Source organism: Leuresthes tenuis, unplaced genomic scaffold, assembly GCF_036924035.1.
Source record: "Leuresthes tenuis unplaced genomic scaffold, fLeuTen1.0.hap1 SCAF_5, whole genome shotgun sequence".
Taxonomy (NCBI): Eukaryota; Metazoa; Chordata; class Actinopteri; order Atheriniformes; family Atherinopsidae; genus Leuresthes; species Leuresthes tenuis.
In genome coordinates this window covers 26,386,024-26,409,305 of record NW_027325359.1, presented here as the reverse complement: position 1 = coordinate 26,409,305, position 23,282 = coordinate 26,386,024, and the positions used below count along the sequence as shown (strand labels likewise).

Here is a 23,282-nt window from a genome sequence, read left to right as displayed (position 1 = left end):
CTGTTGAACTGATATCGGGAAAGAATGAAAATTGTATCTTTATTTGACAAATTTTAAAACAATATTTTGAGAAAATATTTCTCCAAATGCAGTGGTTAAGTTCACGTTAAATAGGCCTACCACCTACGTTATGTAGCCTAAGTGTATGGTTCATCTACACGAGAATCAACAGTTTTGTGGTAGTTTTTCTGAATAAAATGTTTCTCAAAATTACCCTCTCCCCTTTTTTCACAACTTGCACTCTGTATATATACTCACTTCTCTATAGTGTTGATGTACATTTGAGTGCGCGAAACGTCATGATGACGTACAGGGCTAAACAGGAAGTTTGGCAGCACGCTTCATTTTCTGGCACATGAGTACACGTTACTGTTGCTGTCATCAATACATAAATGCCGGTGAGTTTAGTTAACTGAAAGTTTTACATTACACACATATATACCTATATAACACTATAGACACCGTATGTTTCATACCATATGTTAAAACCTTATTGAGGTAAGGTTATGTTGAAACAATTTTGAAGAAGCCTGCTAGAGTGTTAGCATAGCCTTACTGCGATCAATTAGTTCCGCCGAATCTCATCCAGAATTATTGTAGTTGTCATGTTGCACTGTTGTCGGTCAGCGGATAGACTCGGTAGAGCATTAATTCTGCGTTTCTTCAGTTCATTATCATGTTGTCGTCATTTCGGCTTAATTCTTATTTCAGGTAACTGCAGCAGTTTTAGTTAATTGATTAATAAACAACAAATACCGATCGAGAGTCATGATACCTCCCGAGCTGAGTTGTTCGAATGTGTAAAGGTTAGGATTTTTGTTTTATGTCTTGTATATTGTTTGACGTTGGAGTTAAAACATTTTTTAATATGTGAAGAATTGAAATATTATTTTTAGTCGTGTTCACCTGTTAAATCAAAGTTAATTAATCAGCTGTTCCTTTTAAAAAGAGTTTAATGTGGTCATCCTCTGGAAGAAAACAGGGTGTATCGCGGCTAAAAGAACAGACAGGGCTGCCAACTTTTGAGAGAAATTGGGGAGGAAGTTGGGGGGTGCGCACGGGGGTTGGGTGGGAGAGGGTGGGGACGACGACCCAGTAGCCACTCAAGCTCTCAATGCTTAGTTATGTGTATAAAAATGATGTGCTTCTTGGACGTTATCGTTGTTTTTCTAAGTAGTGACACCTTCTGTTTGAGAAGAAAACTGCAATGTGTCCATTATACTTTAAGGTCCAATATGAACAGTTATGGTTTTGTTTTGACATCACAGTTAGTTTCTGCAATGATCAGTTTCGAATTCAGTGTCCCCCTTAGAAAGAGGAATTGTTGTCATGTTTTTAACAAACAGTGCGTGTAGGCTTCACGTGATTAGGTCAGTGAAATTTGGACTGTAAATTTGGATTTAAATATGTCTCCAAGGGTGTTGTTCATGTATGATCTTGAAATATCTGTGCAACAATGTTTTTTTCTGTCTATTACAGCATGAAAACAAAACAGAATTACAGTCTGAGTTCTTATTCAATGTAGTCCTACCATTGTTAGCAGCAAAAAAAATACAAAGAATGAATTAGAATGGTGTTTTCTATTTTTCTAACACTTTATTTAAATGAACTAAACCTGACTCCCTGTGTCTTGTGGATGCTTTAGAATATGAACAAACTGTATCTTATCTAGCTGGAACCCTCCAGCTCTTCCAACATCCCATTTGTCTTTTGTTCTCCTCTCTCCAAGCCAAAATCTAAATACATTTCTCCCTCTTTGATCTTATGATCATATTCTGGCTTATGTATTGATTTACTTTCTACACAGACTTGAACTAGTGGGTTGTTTGAACACAAGTGTGCTTAAAATAAGTTTTATTCATGATTTGTGCTCTGACAGTTATGCTCTTAGATCAAAGTCTTACACTGTAGATTTTGAACTATGGTTATTATTTTATTGAGTTATTTAATCTTATTGAGCTAATAATGTTCATGGATTTATATATTTTCTGTTACATAATTTCCCAGTTTTATTTAAAGAGTTTCTAACATAGCTTTAATAATTAGTAAAGTGTGCCCCTGAAACTAAAATAAATTTTTAGAAAAGGCTACCGGACTAGCTGGATAAAGATCCCTCTTCACCAACCTGAGCCTGTCGATGAAGCAGCTTCTCTCAGCAACAGAAGTTAGATTATTCTCCAACACCTGCTCGTTTTAGAAAAACTCTAATGTCCTCAACACAACCAAGCGACCACGAGAACAGTTATCAGCAGGTGCTCGCACTTTCTCTTTCCTCCTGTCGAGGTGCGCAAAATACATGCGTGCCAGATGGAGACAGGCTATTGTCCAGGTTGTGTGAATGAAAGAGAAATAGAACAGGATATTTAAATTTTTTTTTTAAATCTCATACTTTTTGATGATTTTACACGAGGCTGCAGTAGATGTGTTTTTGACATCTCTTGTGAGATCCAGAACCTGTTTAGAAAACAGAAAACCCAGACAGCCAGTCTCAGTGACACCTTCCAACACATCACTCTGAGATGCAGATGATTAAAGCTGTTAAACCAGGCACTGCTATTGCTAATACTCACTAGGTCATTAAAGACAAAAAAAATTCAAGAACCGACCAATAATTTATATGAATCTAATAGGAAAGTTTCAGAGCAATAGAGGTGCGCATTTTTACTGTAACTAGAGAGGAGACTGTCACACCTCTGATAAGTCATCTACACAGTTCTGGGCGCACTGCTCTTGTGTCAGAATAATACATGCAATATTTGGAATGAAATGTTGTTAGTTATCAGTCATCATTTTGTCAATGTGTGAGGAAAAAGGGAATCACGCTCAATGTGTTAAAGTTGGTAGCCCAGCCAGCAGATCGCTCAAAAAGGCAGTGCTTTAAGATGAAACTTTGTGTGACTATTAAAACTATCATCTGTGCTGTTTTCAGATGGACTGAGCTGCTATTATGGCAACAGGCAGGCTGACTTTCAGTAATATCACTGCCCTGGCCCCGATGGTCCGGGTGGGAACTCTGCCCATGAGGCTGCTGGCTCTGGATTACGGAGCTGATGTGGTTTACTGTGAGGTGAGGACGCACGTTTTATCAGAAATGCACAATGTGTCAGAGCTGCTGCCAGCATTAAAGTGTTGCTCATTTTCTGTTGTCTGTCCCAGGAGCTGATTGACATCAAAATGGTCCAGTGCCAGAGGGTGGTGAATGGTAACAATACTTTTTGTTCGTTATTTTTTTCATTACTGACATCTCACAAATAAGGGTTTGCAAGATGGGCAAGCAAAACAATTCTTGTTTTCAAAGTATGCGTTAGCTTTGTCAAAATTCTGTTTTTCCCAACAAAAGATAGGATTGAATGTGACACAAAAAAAGAAATAATATCAGATCCTCTTAGTGTAATTCTAACTGTACTCAAGAATAACTACTATATTTAAACATTAAACAGGATTTAGAATGATCTTAACAGTGAGGTTTTAAGCAGTTTTGTTTCACGTAGCAGGAAAAATGGTGAACAACCCCTGTTTTTTTTTTTTTTTTTTTTTAAAAAGGAAAAAATGTCATCATTCTGTGTCACAGGATTCCATCTTACTCCTGCATAATTTTACATCCAGTTATATGATGATAGATGGTGCTTGTAAAGGTCATTGGGATGAAAACTGACAGTAATCAAGGTCAATGGAACTTATTTTATAAATTCTAAATAAAAATAAATAAAAATCTGACCAAAGCAAATCTCCAGCTTGCACTAAACATCTAATTTAATTTGAGTTAAATCAACCCCGACTAACAACACTTTCAGGCCTTCATGTGTTCTAATCACCCTCTCATACTAAATTCTGTTGTTTAGAACACCAGAAATACTTTAAAGTTATCAAAATGTCCAAAGCTTATTCTACACTACGGTGCCCACAATATATTTCAGTTTAGTCATGATGTTTAATTTCAAAGACATTTGTGTCCTGCCAGACTAATTCATAGGGAGACCTCTTTTTCAAATTCAGTTTGACTATTTGGTACAAAGTTGTGACAGTTATAACATATCGACATGTTAAAATTGATTAGTTCTAGTTATTAAAACAATGCTATTTTAAAACAAGTGTATGGATTTAACTGAACCAGCGTCTTCTCTCGTCATCGCCCCCGACACGTTTGTCATTGTGTATGTTCGTCAGAGATGCTGGAGACAGTGGATTTCGTAGCTCCAGATGATCGCGTCATGTTTAGAACATGTGAGAGAGAGAAGGACAGAGTGGTCTTCCAGATGGTGAGATTGGACACATTTGAGCTGCTTTCACTTTGCTGAAGATTAACATATAGTACAGAGTCTTCCTTTTGTTTTTAGGGAACTGCTGACCCAGACAGAGCGTTGGCAGTGGCTCGTCTTGTGTGAGTTTGCATCGTCATCGCTGAGCCTTCACTTGAAAGTCTTGTGAGATACAGTTGTTAGCTTTTCCCCTCTGTTAATTCCTCAGATAACTTGAATGGTGATTTTGTCAGATGGAGCCGCAGTTAGAAAATCAGGGTTTTAATAGAGCAAAGTGACAGTTGGGAAATGCTTTAAGCATCACATTTTCTGACATGTTCAACCAAATGAGAGCAGCTTTATTCAGAATTTGGCTGAATTATTTTACAATTAAACTTCACTTTTTTTTTACAAAAAGATTAAAAACTATGGAACTTTGGAGCATGTGCAGAGCACCTAGGCCCAATTTAGCATATGCATGCCAGAGTGATTCGGTCCCCAAATGTGTTATCTGGGTGAACTAGTCCAAAGTTCAGTTTCCTACGATGTTGGTCGGACTAACATGTTTACATACATGTTAAAGGTGCTTACTGTCTCCATTCACGCGCACACTTAGGCTTCATTCCTGTTAGCACATAGGTATCTGTCACTGTCACCCCACAGGGAAGGAAGGATTTGGAATAATGAACCAATGCAGACGGGCTGAAGGTAGTCCTCCAGAAAGCCATCATTGAATAACCTTTGGAGATGCTGTTATTTAACAGTGGATAATGATTGGTTGAAAGTTGCCTTGAACCAGAAGGGAGACGATCACAGCAGATTTCCATGCACGGTCATATAGCACGCTGGGTGGCTTAAGCTTAGTGGGACCGTTATTATATTTTCATCACCTCCAGCGGGGTCCAGTTAGAAATCATGGGTATCACTATGGTGGTTCTCAGCTTTTTTTTGTTAGATCAGGCTCTCTTCTTCAGGCAAGGAGTGTTTGACTTTTTATTTGATAGTTTGTCACCACAAAATGCATCTCCTTTAGTTAAGAGAAATAATTAGTTGAAAATAGAAATAAGAAATAAGTTGTTCAATAAAACAGGAGCTCTTAACATTCATTTTTTTGCATGTAAGCATAAAACTCCGGAAGATTTTTGTGGTGTGACATTTTCCTTAAATGAAGGATACGTGGAAATGACTTCAGTTACAATGAAAGGTTGGTGATTCAAACCCTGGCTTCCTCAGACCACATATCGAGGTGTCCTTGAGCAAGTCTCTCAACCACACATTGCCTCTGATGTCTCCATTTGTGGGATAGAGAAAAAGCACTATGTAGCCTGTAACAATGTTTAGAGGCTCCATAGTCTACATAAGTGCGATATGACAGTGAGTGTGAATGGTTGAATGTTGCTTGTGGTGTAAAAGTGCTTTGAATAGGTGGTCAAATGGACTAGAGAAATGCTATATGAATACAGCCCAGTAACCATTAACATTTAACTGACTGTGGTAAATGCTACTGATAGACTCATTTGTTTCCTGATCTGTTCTCTACTGACTGCAGTAAAATTGAGACAAATCAAGCATAAAAATGTTAATGTAAGTATTAATGTAATATTCTGGATTTCTTTTTCAGCAAAATAATACGTGTAGGTACCTGCAGACACATACAACTAGTGCTAGATTTTATATATTGTTTCAAGAGAATATTATCAGGAAGAGAATCACACAAAGGCAGCACTTACTACAGCTGGTTTAAATGCAAAACTCCGAATATGACCTTCTCCACAACAGGTCATGTGTTCGTTAGTTCCTTTAAACAGTATTAACAATATTATTTGTTGTCATACTGATTTCAGTTGACAGAATAATGATTCCGTATAAGTAAAAGCTGAAGTTTCATGTTATTGACACACTACTGTCATTTTCAAAATAAAAGTTCTCAAGACCCCATAAATTAGAAAAAAACTGCGTTAATGAAAGTCTGCATCCACCATATCTTAGAACAGTAGATGTCACATAATATCACATGTGGAAAATAGCAGGAAATGACATCATAGCATAACCTGAGAGGATGAGCCAGCTGCTTTGTGTGCCATGGTGCACTGCTGAACCTGGCACATCATGTGCTGTCTGTGTTTGTTTTATAGGGAGAAGGATGTTGCTGCTATTGATGTGAATATGGGATGCCCAAAGGAATACTCCACTAAGGTGAGTTAAGCGTCAGCCTGCTCTTGATTTGAACTCTGACCGTCTGGCTGACCATTCATCTGTATTGTCTTGAAGGGTGGGATGGGAGCTGCTCTTCTGTCGGATCCTGACAAGATCGAAGCTGTGAGCACTTCCACTAAAGATAATTAATTGAAAATCAACCTCTTTCATAAATTGATGGTTATATTAAACAACAATTATATCGCTTGTTTCTGGACCTTGTACTTCCCTCTTTCCTGTAGATTCTTAAGAAGCTTGTGACAGGAGTTTCTAAACCAGTGACGTGTAAAATCCGAATACTCCCTTCGGTAAGATGTGACGTGAACTTCTTTTATTTCAAATGCTCATTAGTTTTATTTATCATTTCACTTTTGGTTTTGCTTGGATGTAATTGACTTATTTGATAGCTGGTTGTTCCTATACCTCTTTCAGCTGCATTTCAGTGATGCCAATGTGAATCTTTTGGTCGCCATTGGTAACCACGTACATTCTAGGGATTTTACTCTGATCAGACCGACTGTCAGAAACACTTTTAAAAAGTCTCCCGTTTTATTTGCGAACTCAAAATTATCAGTCACACAAGTGCTTAAGAAATGTTATTATTGATATTTTATTGTAACGTAGTTAGAGCCAAGAGTAGTACCCTACCAAGAAGTGGCATAACCATTTATTTTGTTTGTGAGCTCTGTGCCATCAGAAAACATAGTTATGATGTACAAAAGAGTGGATTGGCCTGCTCCTACTGATGAATGGATAAACTGTCCCGTTACAGAGAATCGGATCAGAACTTATTTTTCCTCCGTCTTGATTATTTGATCCACACTAAAATTTGTTTGTAATAATAGAAATGAAACACCTAAGACTTGAACTTCAAAAGAATAATGGAACATTTCAGTTACAAAACACAGGTCCACACATTAGGTTTTACTGCTACTACAGATTTTAGCCAGAATTCAAATGTATGGGGAGAGTTCAGAGAAAATGTTAGTAAATGTAGTCCAATCATAATTATTTGCTGACAAGAAAAAGGGAAAAAGCGGGAACTGGTTATTGAAATGACAGATTGTTGTGAGATGTGCAAAATGAAAAGTTCAGCCTCCTGAAATGGTGAATTCGCACAGAAACTGTTAGGAAACATGCTCATGGCAAAGAACATTTGAAGGATAGAATAAATGAAACTGCAAGTAGAATTTCTTATTTTAGAGCTCTAGTTTATTGCTTAGTTCTGCTTCTGGCTGTTTTCAGCTGGAGGAAACAGTCCAGCTGGTCCAGAAGATCGAAAATACTGGTGTTGCTGCTGTCGCTGTTCATGGCAGGTAAGCTGCTTATCTGGACAAGTTAGCATGCTTCCCTTTTCATTTTCTTTTAAATTAGTGTTAAAAACCAAAGCATACGTGTAACTTTTAACCTTGATGTTTATTTAGTTTGTTATTTTCATACATGTATAAAAGTACATGTCTGGTTCCATTCATTCAAAAACAATTAATTTTCTGGTAACCTTCAACATTTTGGGTTAAATTTGGGAGGAATAAGTTTGTTTGAAAATGTAATCATCCAAGAGGGGCATTCATGTCAGCCACATCTACTTTAATTTGGTTTCTAAAATGTTAAATGAAAATAAAACTGAAATTTCTTGTTTTATTCCAGCAACTGCCAGAAAGAAAAGAAAAACAACCAGAAGACAAATATACTGGGTGCTCAGGAAGTTTTTGCTGCATGCAGTTAAATTATTTTCCTGTCTGTGTTTTTCAGGTTCAAGGAAGAGCGTCCCAGACATCCTGTGCATTGCGATTACATTCAGGCCATCACTCAGGCTGTTTCAGTCCCGATCATTGCAAAGTAAGTAATGATCAATACAAACAGAGGGGATTTTTCTCTCGCTGTCAGACAAAAATGAGTCTACATTCCTACAAAATTCAGTTTTAAGAATGTCTGCAAAGGCTATTTTGATCAGACGTGCAGATCAGGACTCTATGGGCAGCTTACTGTCTGTTGGAGGACTCATTGTTCTTCCTTGAAATTAGGGTAGTTGTGTTTGATGGTTGATATTATCAGATGGAGAGTAGAGGGTCATCTAAACATCATCAGTGGCTTAAGAGGTTGCACAATTCTGTATGACAATACTAACAAATCTCATGTTACTAGGGTCTCAGATATGTTTCTTTTCAAAGTTATAGTTAAGAATTCACTGGTTTTCTTTTATTCTCAGTGTTATGTTTTTTCATTTGTGTGCAGCAGCATCAGACATCTGTCTGGAGTTTTTACTAATCCAACCTGAAGCTAAAACAAATATATTGTTTTTGTTTCATTGCCATTTTTTTGTAATTCACTTGGTTTGGGTTGGAAAATAAGATGTTTTCAAAGGTAAGTTTGTTTTTCTGTAAATCATTTTTCGAAGTTATGCCCACAACAGAGATGAATTTACAATAATGTACAATAATGATATGACATAAAACAAAGCTTTGACTAAACCTTTTGTACATCACTTCTCTGAAGCAGATTTACCCCGTTGATTTTTTTTCTTTTTCATTTCTACAGTTAGATAAACAGAAATTTAATCTAAGAACTTCTTTTTTTTCAAATCTTTCTATTTTAGTGGAGGATCTCTGGATCTTGTGAAGACCTACGCAGACATAGAGGAGTTCAAACAGGCAACCGGTGCCTCGTCAGTCATGTTGGCCCGTGCCGCCATGTGGAATGCATCAGTATTCAGCAGCCTGGGACCAATTCCTGTGGAGAAGGTTATGGAGGACTACTTGAAATATGTGAGTTGCTTTATCCCTCTGAGGTCTATGATCACACCGGGGTGATCAGTTTGCATGACGTCATTATGGTGCCGTAGAAAACAAACTGGGTCACCTGGAGCGCTGCCGTCAACTTTACTCGAAAGTGCAGATTTAAAACTCTCTCCTAGTTTTTATTTGACTTTGATACATTACTTGAAATCGGCGATATCATAGTTTCAATTTGGTAGTAAAAAAAAAAAAATTTATCCAATCGTAAAAGTGGGCGGGATGGGAGGGGCAGAGGTTACATTTCTTTCCATACCATGGAAATAATTTTTTGTGATTTTACAAAACGGGAAAAAAGTGGTCGAACCTGTAAACATATATATAACCTGAGTACTACTCTACGTGATCAATGTACTAAAGACGTTTAACGTTGATCAGGGGAGGGGGGGAGCGCCAAAATCGTTGAACCGGAAGCCGACCATGGGAGTTAGCGGAACAGCGCGCTGGTACCGCACCATTTGTGTGCACCTTGTGGACAGTGCCACCACCATTGCCTACCTTCTGCATTGCAACATTAGCGCCTCAAATGAAGTGAGGCCCATGTCCCACAAGGACTTCCAGAGAGAACTGGTGTCCCAGCTGTGTGCGGTGAACGGGATGGGCGTGTCCATATCCCTGTTCCCATTGTCGTGGTAACAGATGCCACCCTGAAAGCCACACAAGGCTGCAGGAGTTGCCTGCACTTGCACCAAGTGGACAAAAAAATAAATCTCACTCCCTGGAAGTGCCAGTCCTGTGACATGCCGCTTTGTCTCGTTGTGGACAGAAACTGCTTTGAAGACTGGTACAGTTAAAAAAAAAAAAAACAGAAAAAAACTGTCCCATGGTATATTGATTAAAATATTTGTATATAGTTTGATTACATCTCAATTTTACCTCTTATATTACATTTGCACTATTTGGAACTCTGGGAGCAGCTATTTGAGACTCTGGGAATACAAAGCACCGGTGTAGCTCTCTGTATAATTTCGCACTTACTTTATTTTGAGGACTTGCAGGTGAAAAATGCCTTGTACTTTTTACGGTAAATATTTGTATAAAGTATTACTTTATTTAAATGTTACATTCATTTGTTCATATTTGAAACCCATCTTTGTCATTTCAATTCCATAACAGTTCATTGAGCATGTATGTTTTTTTTATTGTAATAAATAGTATATTTTTTCAATTCGAATTTGATAATTTCTGTGTATTTTTGGGCCCAATGTGTTCATAAATGATGTCAAAGTGAAAAAATAATTATCAGATCATATAGATGAGGTTGTGCTGAAAAAAAAAAAAAAAAAGATACCAAGCACATGGGTATGGCAAACATTTTTTTTGGTGGTATATAAACACAAAATCAAAAGTATTCAGAAATTACCAAAATGGGCGCAGACCCCAGAGGGTTAAGCTCACCTCTTGTTTTGTATCGCCAGCAGTCTTAAACAAGTAACAAGAAAGAAAAGTCTCACTTTGGAGAGGCTTGAATTAGCATGTTTTGCATTTCAGCATGATTATTGATTTCATCTCCGGTTTCATCTCTGATTTTCATATCAGGTTACATCTCTGGTTTTATCTTTGATTTCATCTCTGCTTGACTCTATTTGTAATAATTTTTTTAAGTTTGTGAGGGACAGAGCTAATTAGACATGAGGACACAATGGTAATTTTGGAAGAAAATGATTTATTTACCCCAAAATGCAAAAAAAATAAAAAATCAACTAAATACTCAGGGCCTTTAAAAGAGGCCATATAAACAGAATTAATCTCAAGTCATAACAGCAACTTAACATAATATCTGCTCAACAGAATCAAACTGACCTAACACACAAGAAACAAAGAGGACTTGAATACTGGTTGATCAGACCAGTTTGACACGTGAGAGTAAACATCAATGGAGCAAAACCAACAGTTAGTTACATCAAATTACCGGTAATCAAACACAAGACTAACTAAATGGGTAATTCATAAATCAAAGAGAATACAAAACATTCAAGATAAGTTACATAATTTGTAAGTTCGTGTAAGACGCAAAAGCAAATGCTGCTTTGTCAGTGTGTGAAGTCTTCCTTTGTTGACCGAAAGCTGACTGTATGTCTGATATTGTTATTTTTCACAGGCGATCCAGTATGACAACAATGTCTTCAACACAAAATACTGCCTGTGTCAGATGCTGAGAGACAAGGTGGAGTCTCCACTGGGGAAGCAGGTGCAGGCGGCTCAGACCAACGCTGAGATCAGGTGCTTTTTTTTTTTTTCCTGATCACTGAAAACCAGAGGTGACACAGCTGTATCGTGTGAAGTGACATGGTGCAAATTTGTTACTGTGCTGCAGTGAGGCGTATGGGCTGCAGGAGTTTTACCAGCAGACTCAGGAACAGCTGCGAGCCAGGCAAGATGCCTGGCAGAGTAGCAGCCAGCCTGACAGGCCTACCATGGATGGAGACGTCACCACAATGGCTGTCAAGTTTGAACGGTTAGTTTATCATTGTTAGAATTGAAAATAACAAAACACAAATTTTCAGCAACAACATTTCAATTCCAGTGATCAGATTTGTGCCTCCATACACCTTGATTAGAGCAAGACTGAAAGGGTTGTTTTTCAGTAAATAATTTCTATTCAGATCCAAATTCTTTTTGATAAAATATCTGGATTTATGAAGCTATAACACTCTAAATCTTGACTATAGAATGAGACATTGTGAATTCAATTCAGTTTATTTATATAGCGCCAAATTACAACAATTGTCATCTCAAGGCACTTAAATAATATAGTCCAAATCAAGCCAATTGGAGTTCAATTCATTGTAATCATAATCCAATGAAATCCAATTAATTGATTTCAAAATAATCCAATTCATTCATATAGAGCCAATTCAAAAACAATATCCCAGCTAAGGAAACCAACAGATTGCACCAAAACTTGTCTTCAGTTCAATCTCCCGTCCTGAGCGTGCCTGAGCTGACTGTGGAAAGGAACGACTCCCTTTTAACAGGAAGAAACCTCTGGCAGAACCAGACTCAGGAAGGGTGGCCATCCGCCTCAACCAGCTGAGTTTTGAGAAGACAGAAAAGAGGGGGGAAAAAAAACACCATAACGCCATTCAAAGGATACCTGTTGGAACAGGGAAACACATGTTAATAACCACAATAATGTCACCTGTACATAATATCATTTGAGAAATTAAACGAGGGGAAAAAGAGAGCAAAGTGAGGAAAGGTGTGACAGATGAGGTCCCCCAACAGTCTAAGCCTATAGCAGCTTAACCATGGGAAGTTTCAGGATCACCTGAGCCATCCCTAACTGTAAGCTTTATCAAAAAAGGAAAGTTTTAAACCTAATCTTAAAGAGGGTGTCTGCTAGAGGGTTTCATTGGGATTGGGATACAACTCAAATCTCACGGGAGCGGGCAGTATGAACTTTGCTGCTGGCGGCTAAAAAAAAATTTTTAAACACTGTGGGATCAGGATGTAGCTAGCGACAGGATGCCAATAAATGATCTGGAAAGGCGAATTTAAATCCTTTACAGAAGTTCAAGTTGGCAGAGGTACAGAAATCAACTCTAAAATGTGAATTAAGCATGTATGTGGTACTGTATGGCATCAAGAAAAGCTGATGAATGTCTACAAGTGGCATATTCTCTTTTTTTCTGTTGCACCTGAGATTAAAGGGGATGTGATTTGTGTATGTGTTTGCAGGAGGTTTTATCCCCCTCAGATCACACCAAAAATGTTCCTGCTGGAGTGGAGCCGCAAGGAGAAACTGGAGCAGCCGTTTTATGAAACAGTAAGAAAATGTAGAGAAAGCATCTGGGTTTTTTTTTTAGATGCTGAAAAAGATGACAATTACTAGAATTAGCTTCCTGTTCAGTCTTTATTTGGTTTATATGTATGACCTAATACAACAACTGGCAAAAATGATGAAATTACTCCACTTGGAGGATGTTCAATCATCTTTTTTATTTTGTCAAAAAAATGAACACCCATGAAAACGAAACCCATGAAAACTCATTTATGTAGTAGTTCTGGGTGTGTTTTGTCAGTGCAAAAAATAAATATTCATGGATGTGGATCAGGGTTGCATGGCTGTGACCTTACACACATCAAGCAGAATCAACTGAATGACGACAGCACTCCAAATAATATGATGCCGATTTCTTTAATTAAGTATGAAGCTGAAAAAGTCAATAATTGCGGCATTCCTTCAGTCAAACAATCGATGAGCCTAGTTTTCTTCCTGCTCGTGCTTTTGGATGAAAGCACCCCAAACGGGCAGCTGCTGTAACTGTGTGACGTTGTCCAAACGGTTCGACCCGCTATCGAAAGTGCAGTGTGAAAGTAAAGCAGACCAAATGAAGGTGTGTGAGTTTTTTGGCATTCCTCGTCCAATCAAACTGAGTCTCCTGGATCATCCTGATGTGAAAGCACCCTTAGTTACTATCAAACTTTTTCTCCGAGTGCATGTTGAACATGGCAACCAGTGTTCGACAAAAGCTAAAACAAATCCTATTTCATCTGTTAGAGTAGCTGCATGTCGTGGCTATGATCAGTGTTTCAAAGTGACTAAATTGTGTTTGCAGGTGCAGCGGTCTCAGGATCGAGCTTTTCAGTCTACAGTGACTGTAGCAAAGAAGAAATACAGGTCCTCACTCTGGTCAGTACATTCATGAAGTTGATACTGTATTATGCTTCATCTAAACATCCTGAATTAGGTTGATTGTCATAACAAGGTGAATAATCTGCTAAAGACTGTCCTGAATCAAGCTTTGAAAGTGAATCATCTGTTTGATGTATTTAATACTGTATGTTTTCTACATGAGAACATTACTCTGAAGCTCTCTAATATCAACGCAACCTGTACCTCATGGCATTATAAGAAGAAAAGATATAATTTAAAACAATGAACATTTTGAAGTCTTGCAGTTAGAACTATTTTAGTTCCCTAAAACCTTAAGGCTGTTGAGTTTTCGTCGTATTGGCTCTATTCACCGTCCTCCAAAGAGTACATTATAGTAACTTACTTAGCAGATGCCTTTAGCTAAAGCTAATTCAAATTGAGGAGCAGCATTTAAGCTTCACTTTAGTAAGAAACATAGGTTTTTCAACTTTATGAAGTTACTTGTGGAAATATTTGGCCTTAGAATGCTTCTATCCCTTTCAGCTACATGAACATAACTGATAGTCTTCACTTCACATTGTGATTAATTTTCTCTTAAATAATAAAACGTGAGCGGAAATGACAAAGAAACAGTTTTTTACTCCAGCAGGAAAAAATGGATTTGCCATAGAATACATCCTGTAGAGTAATTTTTCTAACAAGAAAATCAGAAGAGAAACATGAGATAGTACAACAAATTTATTTAGATTAAATGAATTTGATATTTTATTTTGCCCATAAAATGCCCCCCAAATTTGCAAAATTCCTATTTAGGAAGTTTAAAAAAGGGGCTTTTCTGTCTGACTTTAAAAGTTAATTATTATAATGCCTGCTGATTGTTTTTATGTTTATGTATTTAGCAGACACTTTTATCCAAAGCGACTTACAAATGAAGATATAACAAGCTATATAAAAAGCTAACAATAAACTACATAGAAGGAACTCACTAGTTCAGAGGTGACAGAGTAGAGATAGGGTGCAGGCATAGAAAGAAGTGCAGAAAGATGAAGTGCAGAGATAGAGGGGGTAGGGAAGTACAAGGTAAGTGCTAGGATAGAGGAGATGCTCTCTGAAGAGCTGGGTTTTCAAGAGTTTCTTGAAGATAGACAGGGACGCCCCTGTTCTGGTAGTGCTCGCTAGGAGCTGGGTGGCGTGTTGGGTTAGGTGTGGTCTGATCTTTCTTATGTTTAGTAATGCAAAGCGGCATGAACAAGCAACCGAGGTAACGTGATCTTTGAAGGTTAGTTGGTCATCAATCATGACACCCAAGTTTCTAGCAACCTTTGATGGAGCAAGAGATAGGGATTCAGTTTGGATGCAGATGCTGTGGTGTATGGTTGGTTTGGCTGGGAAGACAAGCAGTTCAGTTTTTGGGAGGTTAAGTTGGTTCACACATTGAATTCTTGGCTGATTGTTGCTGCTCTTTGTTGTCAATAATCTGAAGATATTTAGCTGATGCAGATGTACAGAGAGGATATGGAGCAAGTTTCTAACAACTGATGAAAATTTACTTTTTTCATGGAGATACCAGATGAATGACTTGATCTGGTAGGACAAGGCATCAAAAACTCAGCTCATATAATGGGACTGCATTTGAGTCCCTAACTCCTGTCCAGGTTTGCAAAGCTGGCATCACGTATTTCATCAAACTCATAGTAATGTTTGCTTATTCCCTTACTAACGTGCACACGTGTGTCATGAGTGGCTGGCATAAACCTGTTATAACACGTAAGATCCATTTGATGTATTCAGAATTTGGGGAAAATGTATTGATTACAGTTGCTAAGCGCCGGCCTTATCTGCAGCAAGTCTGTGTAGCTCGAAATTTTGTTTGTCGTTTATATAATTATATGTAGTTTTAATTTTAATCTAAACATTTTTAGTGATCTGCTTTTTATTCACCTTTCGTTTTATTTTTATTTTTTGAGACTGTGCACTGCTACCAGCAAAGCAGTGTACACAAGAGAAGAACTGTTGGCACTGTCAAGGATTGGACGCAGAATTAAACATCCAATTCCGACCAAGCTAAGAAAGCTTTACTGTGGATGCAGAGCTGGAGCAAAACTAAAGGCAAAGAGGGACAACAGGAGGTGGAGCTACAAGCCTTTTCTGGCCTCGGTGATTATGGGAAACGTTAACTCACTACCAAACAAGCCAGAGGCGCATATACGGGACCAACTCGCTGTATGAGGAGAGCAGTTTGATCTGTCTGTCTGAGTCCTGGCCAAACGACAACACACCAGACTTATGTGTGGACATACCTCGACATACCTTCACAGCCGTAGGAGCGGATCGTGACCTAAGTACGAGTAAGCGGAAAGGCGGGGGTATTATCCTTTTTTTTTAAATCAGAGATGGCTTAACACCCGCAATGTGACCGTTAAGGAGAGGGTATGCTGTCCAGACATTGAACTGCTGTCAGTTGGTTTCCGTGTATTCTATGCGCCCAGAGAGTTTCCATATACTGTCGTCATCGTTGTTTACATTCCACTGAGGGCGGCACCTACAAAGGCGTGTGATGTCATCCATGACGCCCTTACTAGGATTCAGACCCAGCATCCTGAGGCATTCATTGCAATCACAGGGGATTTCAACCACGTCTCTCTGTCCTCCTGCCTGACTGGCTTCGTATTGTATGTGGACTGTCCAACACGTGAAGAAAGGGCATTAGATCTGTTCTATGCTAACATGAAGGAGGCTTACAGGGCATGTCTCTTCCACCACTGGGTAGATCTGGTCACAGCATGGTCTATCTACAACCCACATACAGACCTTGTGTACAAAGACTTCCCGTTACTACCAGATCTTACAAGAAGTGGTCACCAGAGGCGAGTGATGCATTGAGAGACTGCTTTGATGTCACAGACTGGGAGGAAGTTTCTGTACTGCTGGAGGAAGAAGAAATGGACATTGACATGGATAGGAGGGTCAGCACCATCACTGACTACATTAACTTCTGTGGGGATACTGTGATTCCATTGTAGTGTTTCCTTACTTCTTTTTAACATTAATAATCAGACTCCAGTCGGACAGTCGTCACTATGAGAGGTCGTCAGGCACCTTATTCAGAATTACCTCACACACACACACACGTGAAATGCTCTCACACACAGTACTGAAACACACTCGCACGCACTTAGGGGTGGGTATCAAAAAAAATTTCGGTACCAATACCGATACCTTCACTTCAATTACCGATTCCTAAGCAATACTTTTTTCGATACCAGTTTTACAATATCAATTCTAACAAAAAGGAAATTACATTACACATAACAGTGCAAATCTACAGTCTTATTTTTCAGCTCAGTATTTTTCCAATCCAAGCAGTTCTCTTACAGAAAAAATTAACAACAAATAATTTCCAATGCAAAACAGTTCCCACCAAACACCAGACACCATTTTGACGTTGGTTTTTGGGCTAAATCTGGTCGGTCCGTCATAGTCTTGATTTAGTCAAAAAATAGTTGTTGAAAAGACTTTTTCAATGGCCTGAAAATGACGGCTTTTCACCTTTCACTTTTCAACCAAATGTAGACATTGTTTGGACGCATACCATGACGTCTTTTCAATGTCTTTTCAACTAATTTTTGCTCGGTGGGTTGCAAACAAGTGACAGGTTTGTGTCTAATACTATCCTACATACTGAGGATACTTTTCACCTAGCAGTTTTTCTTCAGAAAAATCAACATGTCTGCTTTCTGCCCGTATTAAGTTGCAGTAACATTGAGATTACTGCCGGATTTCGCTAAACGTTCATTTACCTTTTTGGAGATTTTGAATTATGGCGCTCGGGCTCTGTAGCATCCACAGACTGACTTGAATGCTGAGAGGAGGATGGTTGCGGTCCGACCTTCTTGCAGTAAAACACGGAGCAACTTTCTGCTCTTAAATTGATTTTGTGCACAGTCCAATAATTCATTAAATTAGTCTTGTTGCTGTCCTTAGCAGCAATGAGTTTTTGGCATATGTTGCATCGCGCACTATTGGCATCAATCTTGGTGAAATGGAGCCACGCTTTTGACCTCGATGGCATAGTTTAACCGGTTCTACAACACGCACACAACTACAGTTCCCAACGCAGATACACGTGCATCCCGTCTGTGGGCGTAACCACATTTCCCTGCTTTTGGCAAAGTGCAACGTTAATAAAGCCAATCGAGGGTAGAATTTCGGTCGGTGCCTTAAAAGAATCGAAGATCGTTACCCAGCCCTACACACACTACTGACACACTCCCACACACTACTGAAATGTTCTCATACATACAAGTGACATGCTCTCACTTGTATCTATATTATATATAATATATAACGTATTTCATTATAATGTGTGAGTGGATTTCAGTTAAAACGGAAGGTGTTTCAGTAAAACCGGAAAGTCTTGGGTCAGTGCAATTCACAGCGCGATTCACGCGTTGATCGTCAGCCACACTAATGTCTGCCCAACAGCCTGCAAGTACTCTAACCGAGGCAGCAGCATTACTAAACAATTTACTAGCGTCAATTTGCTGGCTTGGAGTTGGACTTGGAGCAGCGTTCTGTTGCTGCCCGACTGTTGTCGCATTTGACAAGGTTCTGATGGTCTCCGCTGACACTGAGCACTATTAGGAGTGTCTTGTTCAGGCTCAACCCATGGCTTCACAAATGATACATAACGCAGCATCTACTTGCCATCCTTTTCAATAATAACCAATTTACCTTTTTCGACTTATTACTATGTAGGGGTGATGTTCATATGGTGTTGAAAGTTTGTTTTGCTTCTGCTGCCATAATAGTACTTTGTCGCCCTGTTTCACTGTGCTTTCTTTTACTCTTCTAACTCTGTTTGCATTTACTCGTCCCATCTTCTTCTTCACAGCATCAGCCTTACGAACAGCAGCATCCGGTAGTGCAGGTTGCAGCTGTGATCCTGAGAGTTCAGGAAGTTGGGTTCTGATCTGGGGTTGAATAGTAGCTCGGCCTGACTGCGACCTGTGACACAGTGAGGGGTGCTGCGATAGGCTAGAAGAAATGCGTCCAACTCAGTGCGCCAGTCTTTTCCTTCAGCGTGAGCTGCACGTATGGCTTTACAGTGTTCTGTTCTGCCTTTCAACTTCACCATTTGCTTGAGGCCAATATGGCGTGACACGGTGATGTGTGATCCCATGTTCCTGTAGATATGTTTTGAATTCCTTTGATAGAAAGGGAGTGTCGTTGTCTGTCACGATGCATTCTGGGAGTCTGTGTGTTGCAAATGAGTGTCTCAGACGATTTATAATGTTGACAGAGGTGGGATTATGAAGGATATCAACACTCAACCACCTGGAGTAATAGTCAGTGAGTACCAGCAGATGGTGACCTGATTGAAACGGTCCACACAAGTCCATTGCAAGCATTTGCCATGGTCTTGCTGGGTCTTGCTCTGTCCTAGTGGTAGGAACCTCCCGTGAAGTCGGACTGTTGATTTGGCATGCATGACATGACCTCACAAGCTCCTCTGCTTCTTTATCAGCCACCACACTTTTTTTCTCAGTCTCTTTCGTTTTTACAATTCCTTGGTGACCTTCATGTGCTAACATTAGCTTCTGTTGTCGTGTAGCCTGAGGAATTACAATTCTGGAACCCATCAACACTATTTTTCCTACAGTGGAAAGCTCAATTTTAACTGTCTGATAAACGGGTTCACATTTATTCCAGTTACCATTTTTGATACAGCTCCAAACAGCAACTTCTCTGCTGCCGACAATTCCTCCATTTGTCTTGGTGTGAAAGCATGTGGCACTGCATGTTGAGCCACCCAGTAAACGTGGTCCTCCGTAGTTCCTTTCTGTACTGGCTGGTTGACTGTGAGACGTGACAGCAAATCAGCTGCGTTCTGTGGGCCTGGCTTATACACGACCTTAAAGCGATAGAGCTGCAGCTGCAAAGCCCATCTTTCAATCCTGGTTGGAGGTGTAGACTTGGGAGAATAGATTGTCTCCAGAGGTTTATGGTCCGTGATCAGCAAGAAGTCTTTTCCATAGAGAAATACATGAAATTTCTCACATGCCCATATAATAGCGAGCGCTTCTCTTTTGGTTTGGGAATAGCGACACTCCACATTAGACAAGGCTCTGCTAGCATAGTAGATAGGTTTGTGTGTTCCATCATTTTGTTTCTGGCTCAGTTTTGCTTCTAATCCCACTGAACTAGCATCCACCACCACAAGTGTCTCTGCATCTTGTTTAAAATATGCCATTACGTGTGAACTGGCCAGCTGTCTCTTTAATTCCAGAAAAGCTGTTTCCTACTCTGAGCCCCATGTCCATTTGCAGGATTGCCTTGTGAGCCTCCTCAATGGTTCTGATGTCGTGGCTAAATTAGGGATGAACCTTCCACAATAGTTCATGTGCCCTAAAAAGCTTCTCACCTCAGCAGCATTCGTTGGTTGACGTGTATTCTCCACCGCCTCAATCTTAGACTGAGGTGCTCCTATTGCATTCTTAGACAATACATGCCCCATGAATTCCAGTTGTGACATTCGGAATTGGCACGTTTTGCTGTTGCCCGTCAGTTGCCTCTCTTGCAGTCGTTGCAGTACTTGATGTAGCCTCTCATCATGTTGCTGTATGGTTTCTCCTGAAACGATGATGTCATCCGATATGTTGTGCACACCAGGGATGCCTTATAGAACTTGTCCAATGATGTGTAGATATGTCTCAAGTGCAGATGAGATACCAAACATCACTCTCTTATAAAGCCATAGTCCTGTGTGTGTTACAAAAGAGGTGAGTGACCCCGTCTCTTCTTTCTGAGACGGCTCAGGTCCGTCAATGTCTGCAGTGACATGATGTGCATGTTTTATCACACTATTATTGAGAGTGCACTTTTTTATGCTGTTGCCAGCTGGGGGACTTACACAAAAACTGTAGGCGCCTGGACAAACTGGTGAAAAAGGCTGGTTCTGTAGTAGGCAGAAGGCTTGACCCTCTCAGTACTGTGGTGTAGAGGGCTGCATTGGGATTGGGCCCAGCCGGGTCCCATGGGACCCAACTCGAATCTCGCGGGAGCGGGTGGTATGAACTTTGTTGCGGGCGGGAGCGGGCAGCTAAAAATAAACACTGCGGGATCAGGATATATCCTTGCAACAGGATGTCAATAAACTATGTGAAAAGGGAGCTCAAAGAAGGTCTTTACAGCACAAAGACAAAGCAAGGCAAAGTCTGACATTTGGAGAAGTTTCTCAATTGTCCATGAATCTTTTTATTAATAGCCTATAAAATGACAGGTTTTCTCCTGCGGGACGGGAGAAGACACAAAATCAATGCATTTCTATTACTGTGCGGGCATAAATTCTCAAAGTTTTGCGGGTGCGGGCGGGAGTGAACATACACATTGCTGGAGCGGGCGGGAGTGTAACATTGACGTTGCGGATGTGGGCGGTAATGGTCAGAAATTCAGCGGGATGAAGAAAGAAAGAAAGAGAGCAACGGATGAGGAAGAAGTTATATTCTGTTTTGGGCTTTGTTCTTTAAATGTGTAGTCACATCTGCAGGGGGGGCAGGATGCAGTCTTGATGATAATTAAGAACAGGAGGTTAAAACAATTATCTTGTCTGAGTGTTAATTAAGAGGTAAATAGTTTAAAACAATTAGCGTGTCTGGGTGATACAAATGGTTAATGTGGATTGGAGAGTCTGTCAGTCCTGAGACATAAATTTTACCATCACAAGGTTCAGGAGGTCCTTTGTCCCCACAGCCATAAGGCTTTTTAACAGTGACTGCTGACATGTTCTTCTCAGAATGATTTATTTAGTCATTTAGTAATTATTATGATTATTGTTGTTGTTCTAATATACAATCATTATAAATATTAAATTTTTTTGAGCTACTTGATTAATTTGAATTTCCCCCACTGGGGGATGAATAAAGTATTTTTCTTTTCTATTCTATTCTATTCTACTAGTTTGTGTCTGCTTGAGGTAAAACAGCATTGAACCTTTAAGAAATAATTTGACATGAAAAATGGCTGTGTTGTTTCCAGGGAAAAATCAAAGAAATTTGCAGAGCAAGCGGCCGCCATAGTATGCCTGCGAGTTTTGGGAATACCAGAGGGTCGCATTGGAGAAGAGGACTCTGGCCTGGTCTGTAAGAGGAAGAGGGAGAGGAAGATGAACGGCAGTACAGAAGAAGAGAGCAGAAAGAAACTACATGTAGCCAACACCCGACAGGAAACAGAAACCTCAGAGCCCACTGTGGTGACGAACAATGAAATTGAAAACTCAACCTCACCTCAAAAAGAAATGTAGACTTCATCAGGAGCTTGTAAGAGCAATCAGCTCTTTTCAGTTCAGACAAAAAGAAATATTTCTAATGGATGGATGTTAAAGAGTAACCTTTAATTGTTATATTTTCACACTGACTTGATTCCTTTCCTATTGCGCTATTATGGAAAAAAACAAAAAACATTTCATTTGAACACAAACAGATGCTGCTAAAATCTGCCATTATGACTCTGCTGGTATTGGCTCAGCCAGTCAGCAAGAAGAGAGCAAGAAGAGAGTCAAAACCACAGTTCTGATCCATAGTGGCTTATTTTTCTTTGTATTCCTCCTTTAAAAGTTTGTTCCAGATGAGACTTAAGATATTTTTTCCCCATACTTGCCTTGTTTATTTATTTTTTAATGAAAACTAGAAGGCAATTCAATTTATTTGTACATCACCACTCACTAAAGATAGGATACCATGCTTTTATTAATACGTCTCTACCTCTGGTTCCATGAGCTGTTTTCAGATTATAGTCCACACACTTTCTTTCTTTTTTTTTCTTTTTTTTTGTGCCATGTTGTAGGATTGGCCACTGTGTTTTTCTTTAATTTTGTGAATTCAATTCTACTCATGAGTACTGTCATTATACCAAATAAATGTTTCTGGCATAAATCCAAGCTGCTTTTATGTTCATTTTCTGTCATGATCAAAGCCACTGAGTATTAATTTTTGAGAACGAGTTTAAATTCGTTTCAAAAAGACCTAAATTGAGCCCGAGAGACGTACACTATCAGTCACTGACGTCAACACGGGGTGGTTCAATGATTCCTTCAAGAATACTGGGAAATTTGGCTAGCACACCAATTAAGAATATTGAGAAGAAACCAATGAGTACTGCGGTGTAGCGTCATCATGCTTTAAATGTTACCTCTCCGAATTACCATAAGTGTCGCAAACAAACGTACCAGTCAAAAGTGATTGACACAACTACTAATTAGTTTAGTTAAATTTGGCATTGTCAATAATATTTAAAATGAATGACTTTAATCATAAGTATAACAGTGGTACGATGTATAGTTTTTTTGTATAACTGTTGTGTAATGGAAAAGTAAACAATATCAGAATACATTTTAAAAAGAAAGTATTTTCTCACTGGGTGGTGAGGAATTCTGGGAAGTAAATAAAGAAGTACAGT

At 39.2% G+C, this 23,282-nt stretch overlaps 1 protein-coding gene across 1 annotated transcript; it reads left to right on the top strand.

The window, feature by feature from the left end:
* Window positions 1-313: 313 nt before the first annotated feature.
* Window positions 314-22,741, top strand: dus2 (dihydrouridine synthase 2). Its single transcript, XM_072386505.1, has 16 exons — window positions 314-398; window positions 2,930-3,067; window positions 3,157-3,202; window positions 4,168-4,259; window positions 4,338-4,381; window positions 6,374-6,434; window positions 6,510-6,557; window positions 6,677-6,742; window positions 7,680-7,750; window positions 8,187-8,273; window positions 9,031-9,199; window positions 11,328-11,449; window positions 11,544-11,684; window positions 12,908-12,995; window positions 13,789-13,862; window positions 21,864-22,741. The coding sequence occupies exons 2-16, from the start codon at window positions 2,948-2,950 to the stop codon at window positions 22,126-22,128; spliced, it is 1,494 nt and encodes a 497-aa protein (XP_072242606.1). The 5' UTR covers window positions 314-398; window positions 2,930-2,947; the 3' UTR covers window positions 22,129-22,741.
* Window positions 22,742-23,282: the final 541 nt, after the last annotated feature.

Bases quoted from the DNA above. Each gene is read 5' to 3' on its own strand.
- dus2 (XM_072386505.1), top strand. From the start codon at position 2,948: ATGGCAACAGGCAGGCTGACTTTCAGTAATATCACTGCCCTGGCCCCG. The intron at 4,260-4,337 runs GTGAGATTGGAC...TTTTGTTTTTAG, and splicing joins ACAGAGTGGTCTTCCAGATG to GGAACTGCTGACCCAGACAG. The intron at 6,743-7,679 runs GTAAGATGTGAC...GGCTGTTTTCAG, and splicing joins AAATCCGAATACTCCCTTCG to CTGGAGGAAACAGTCCAGCT.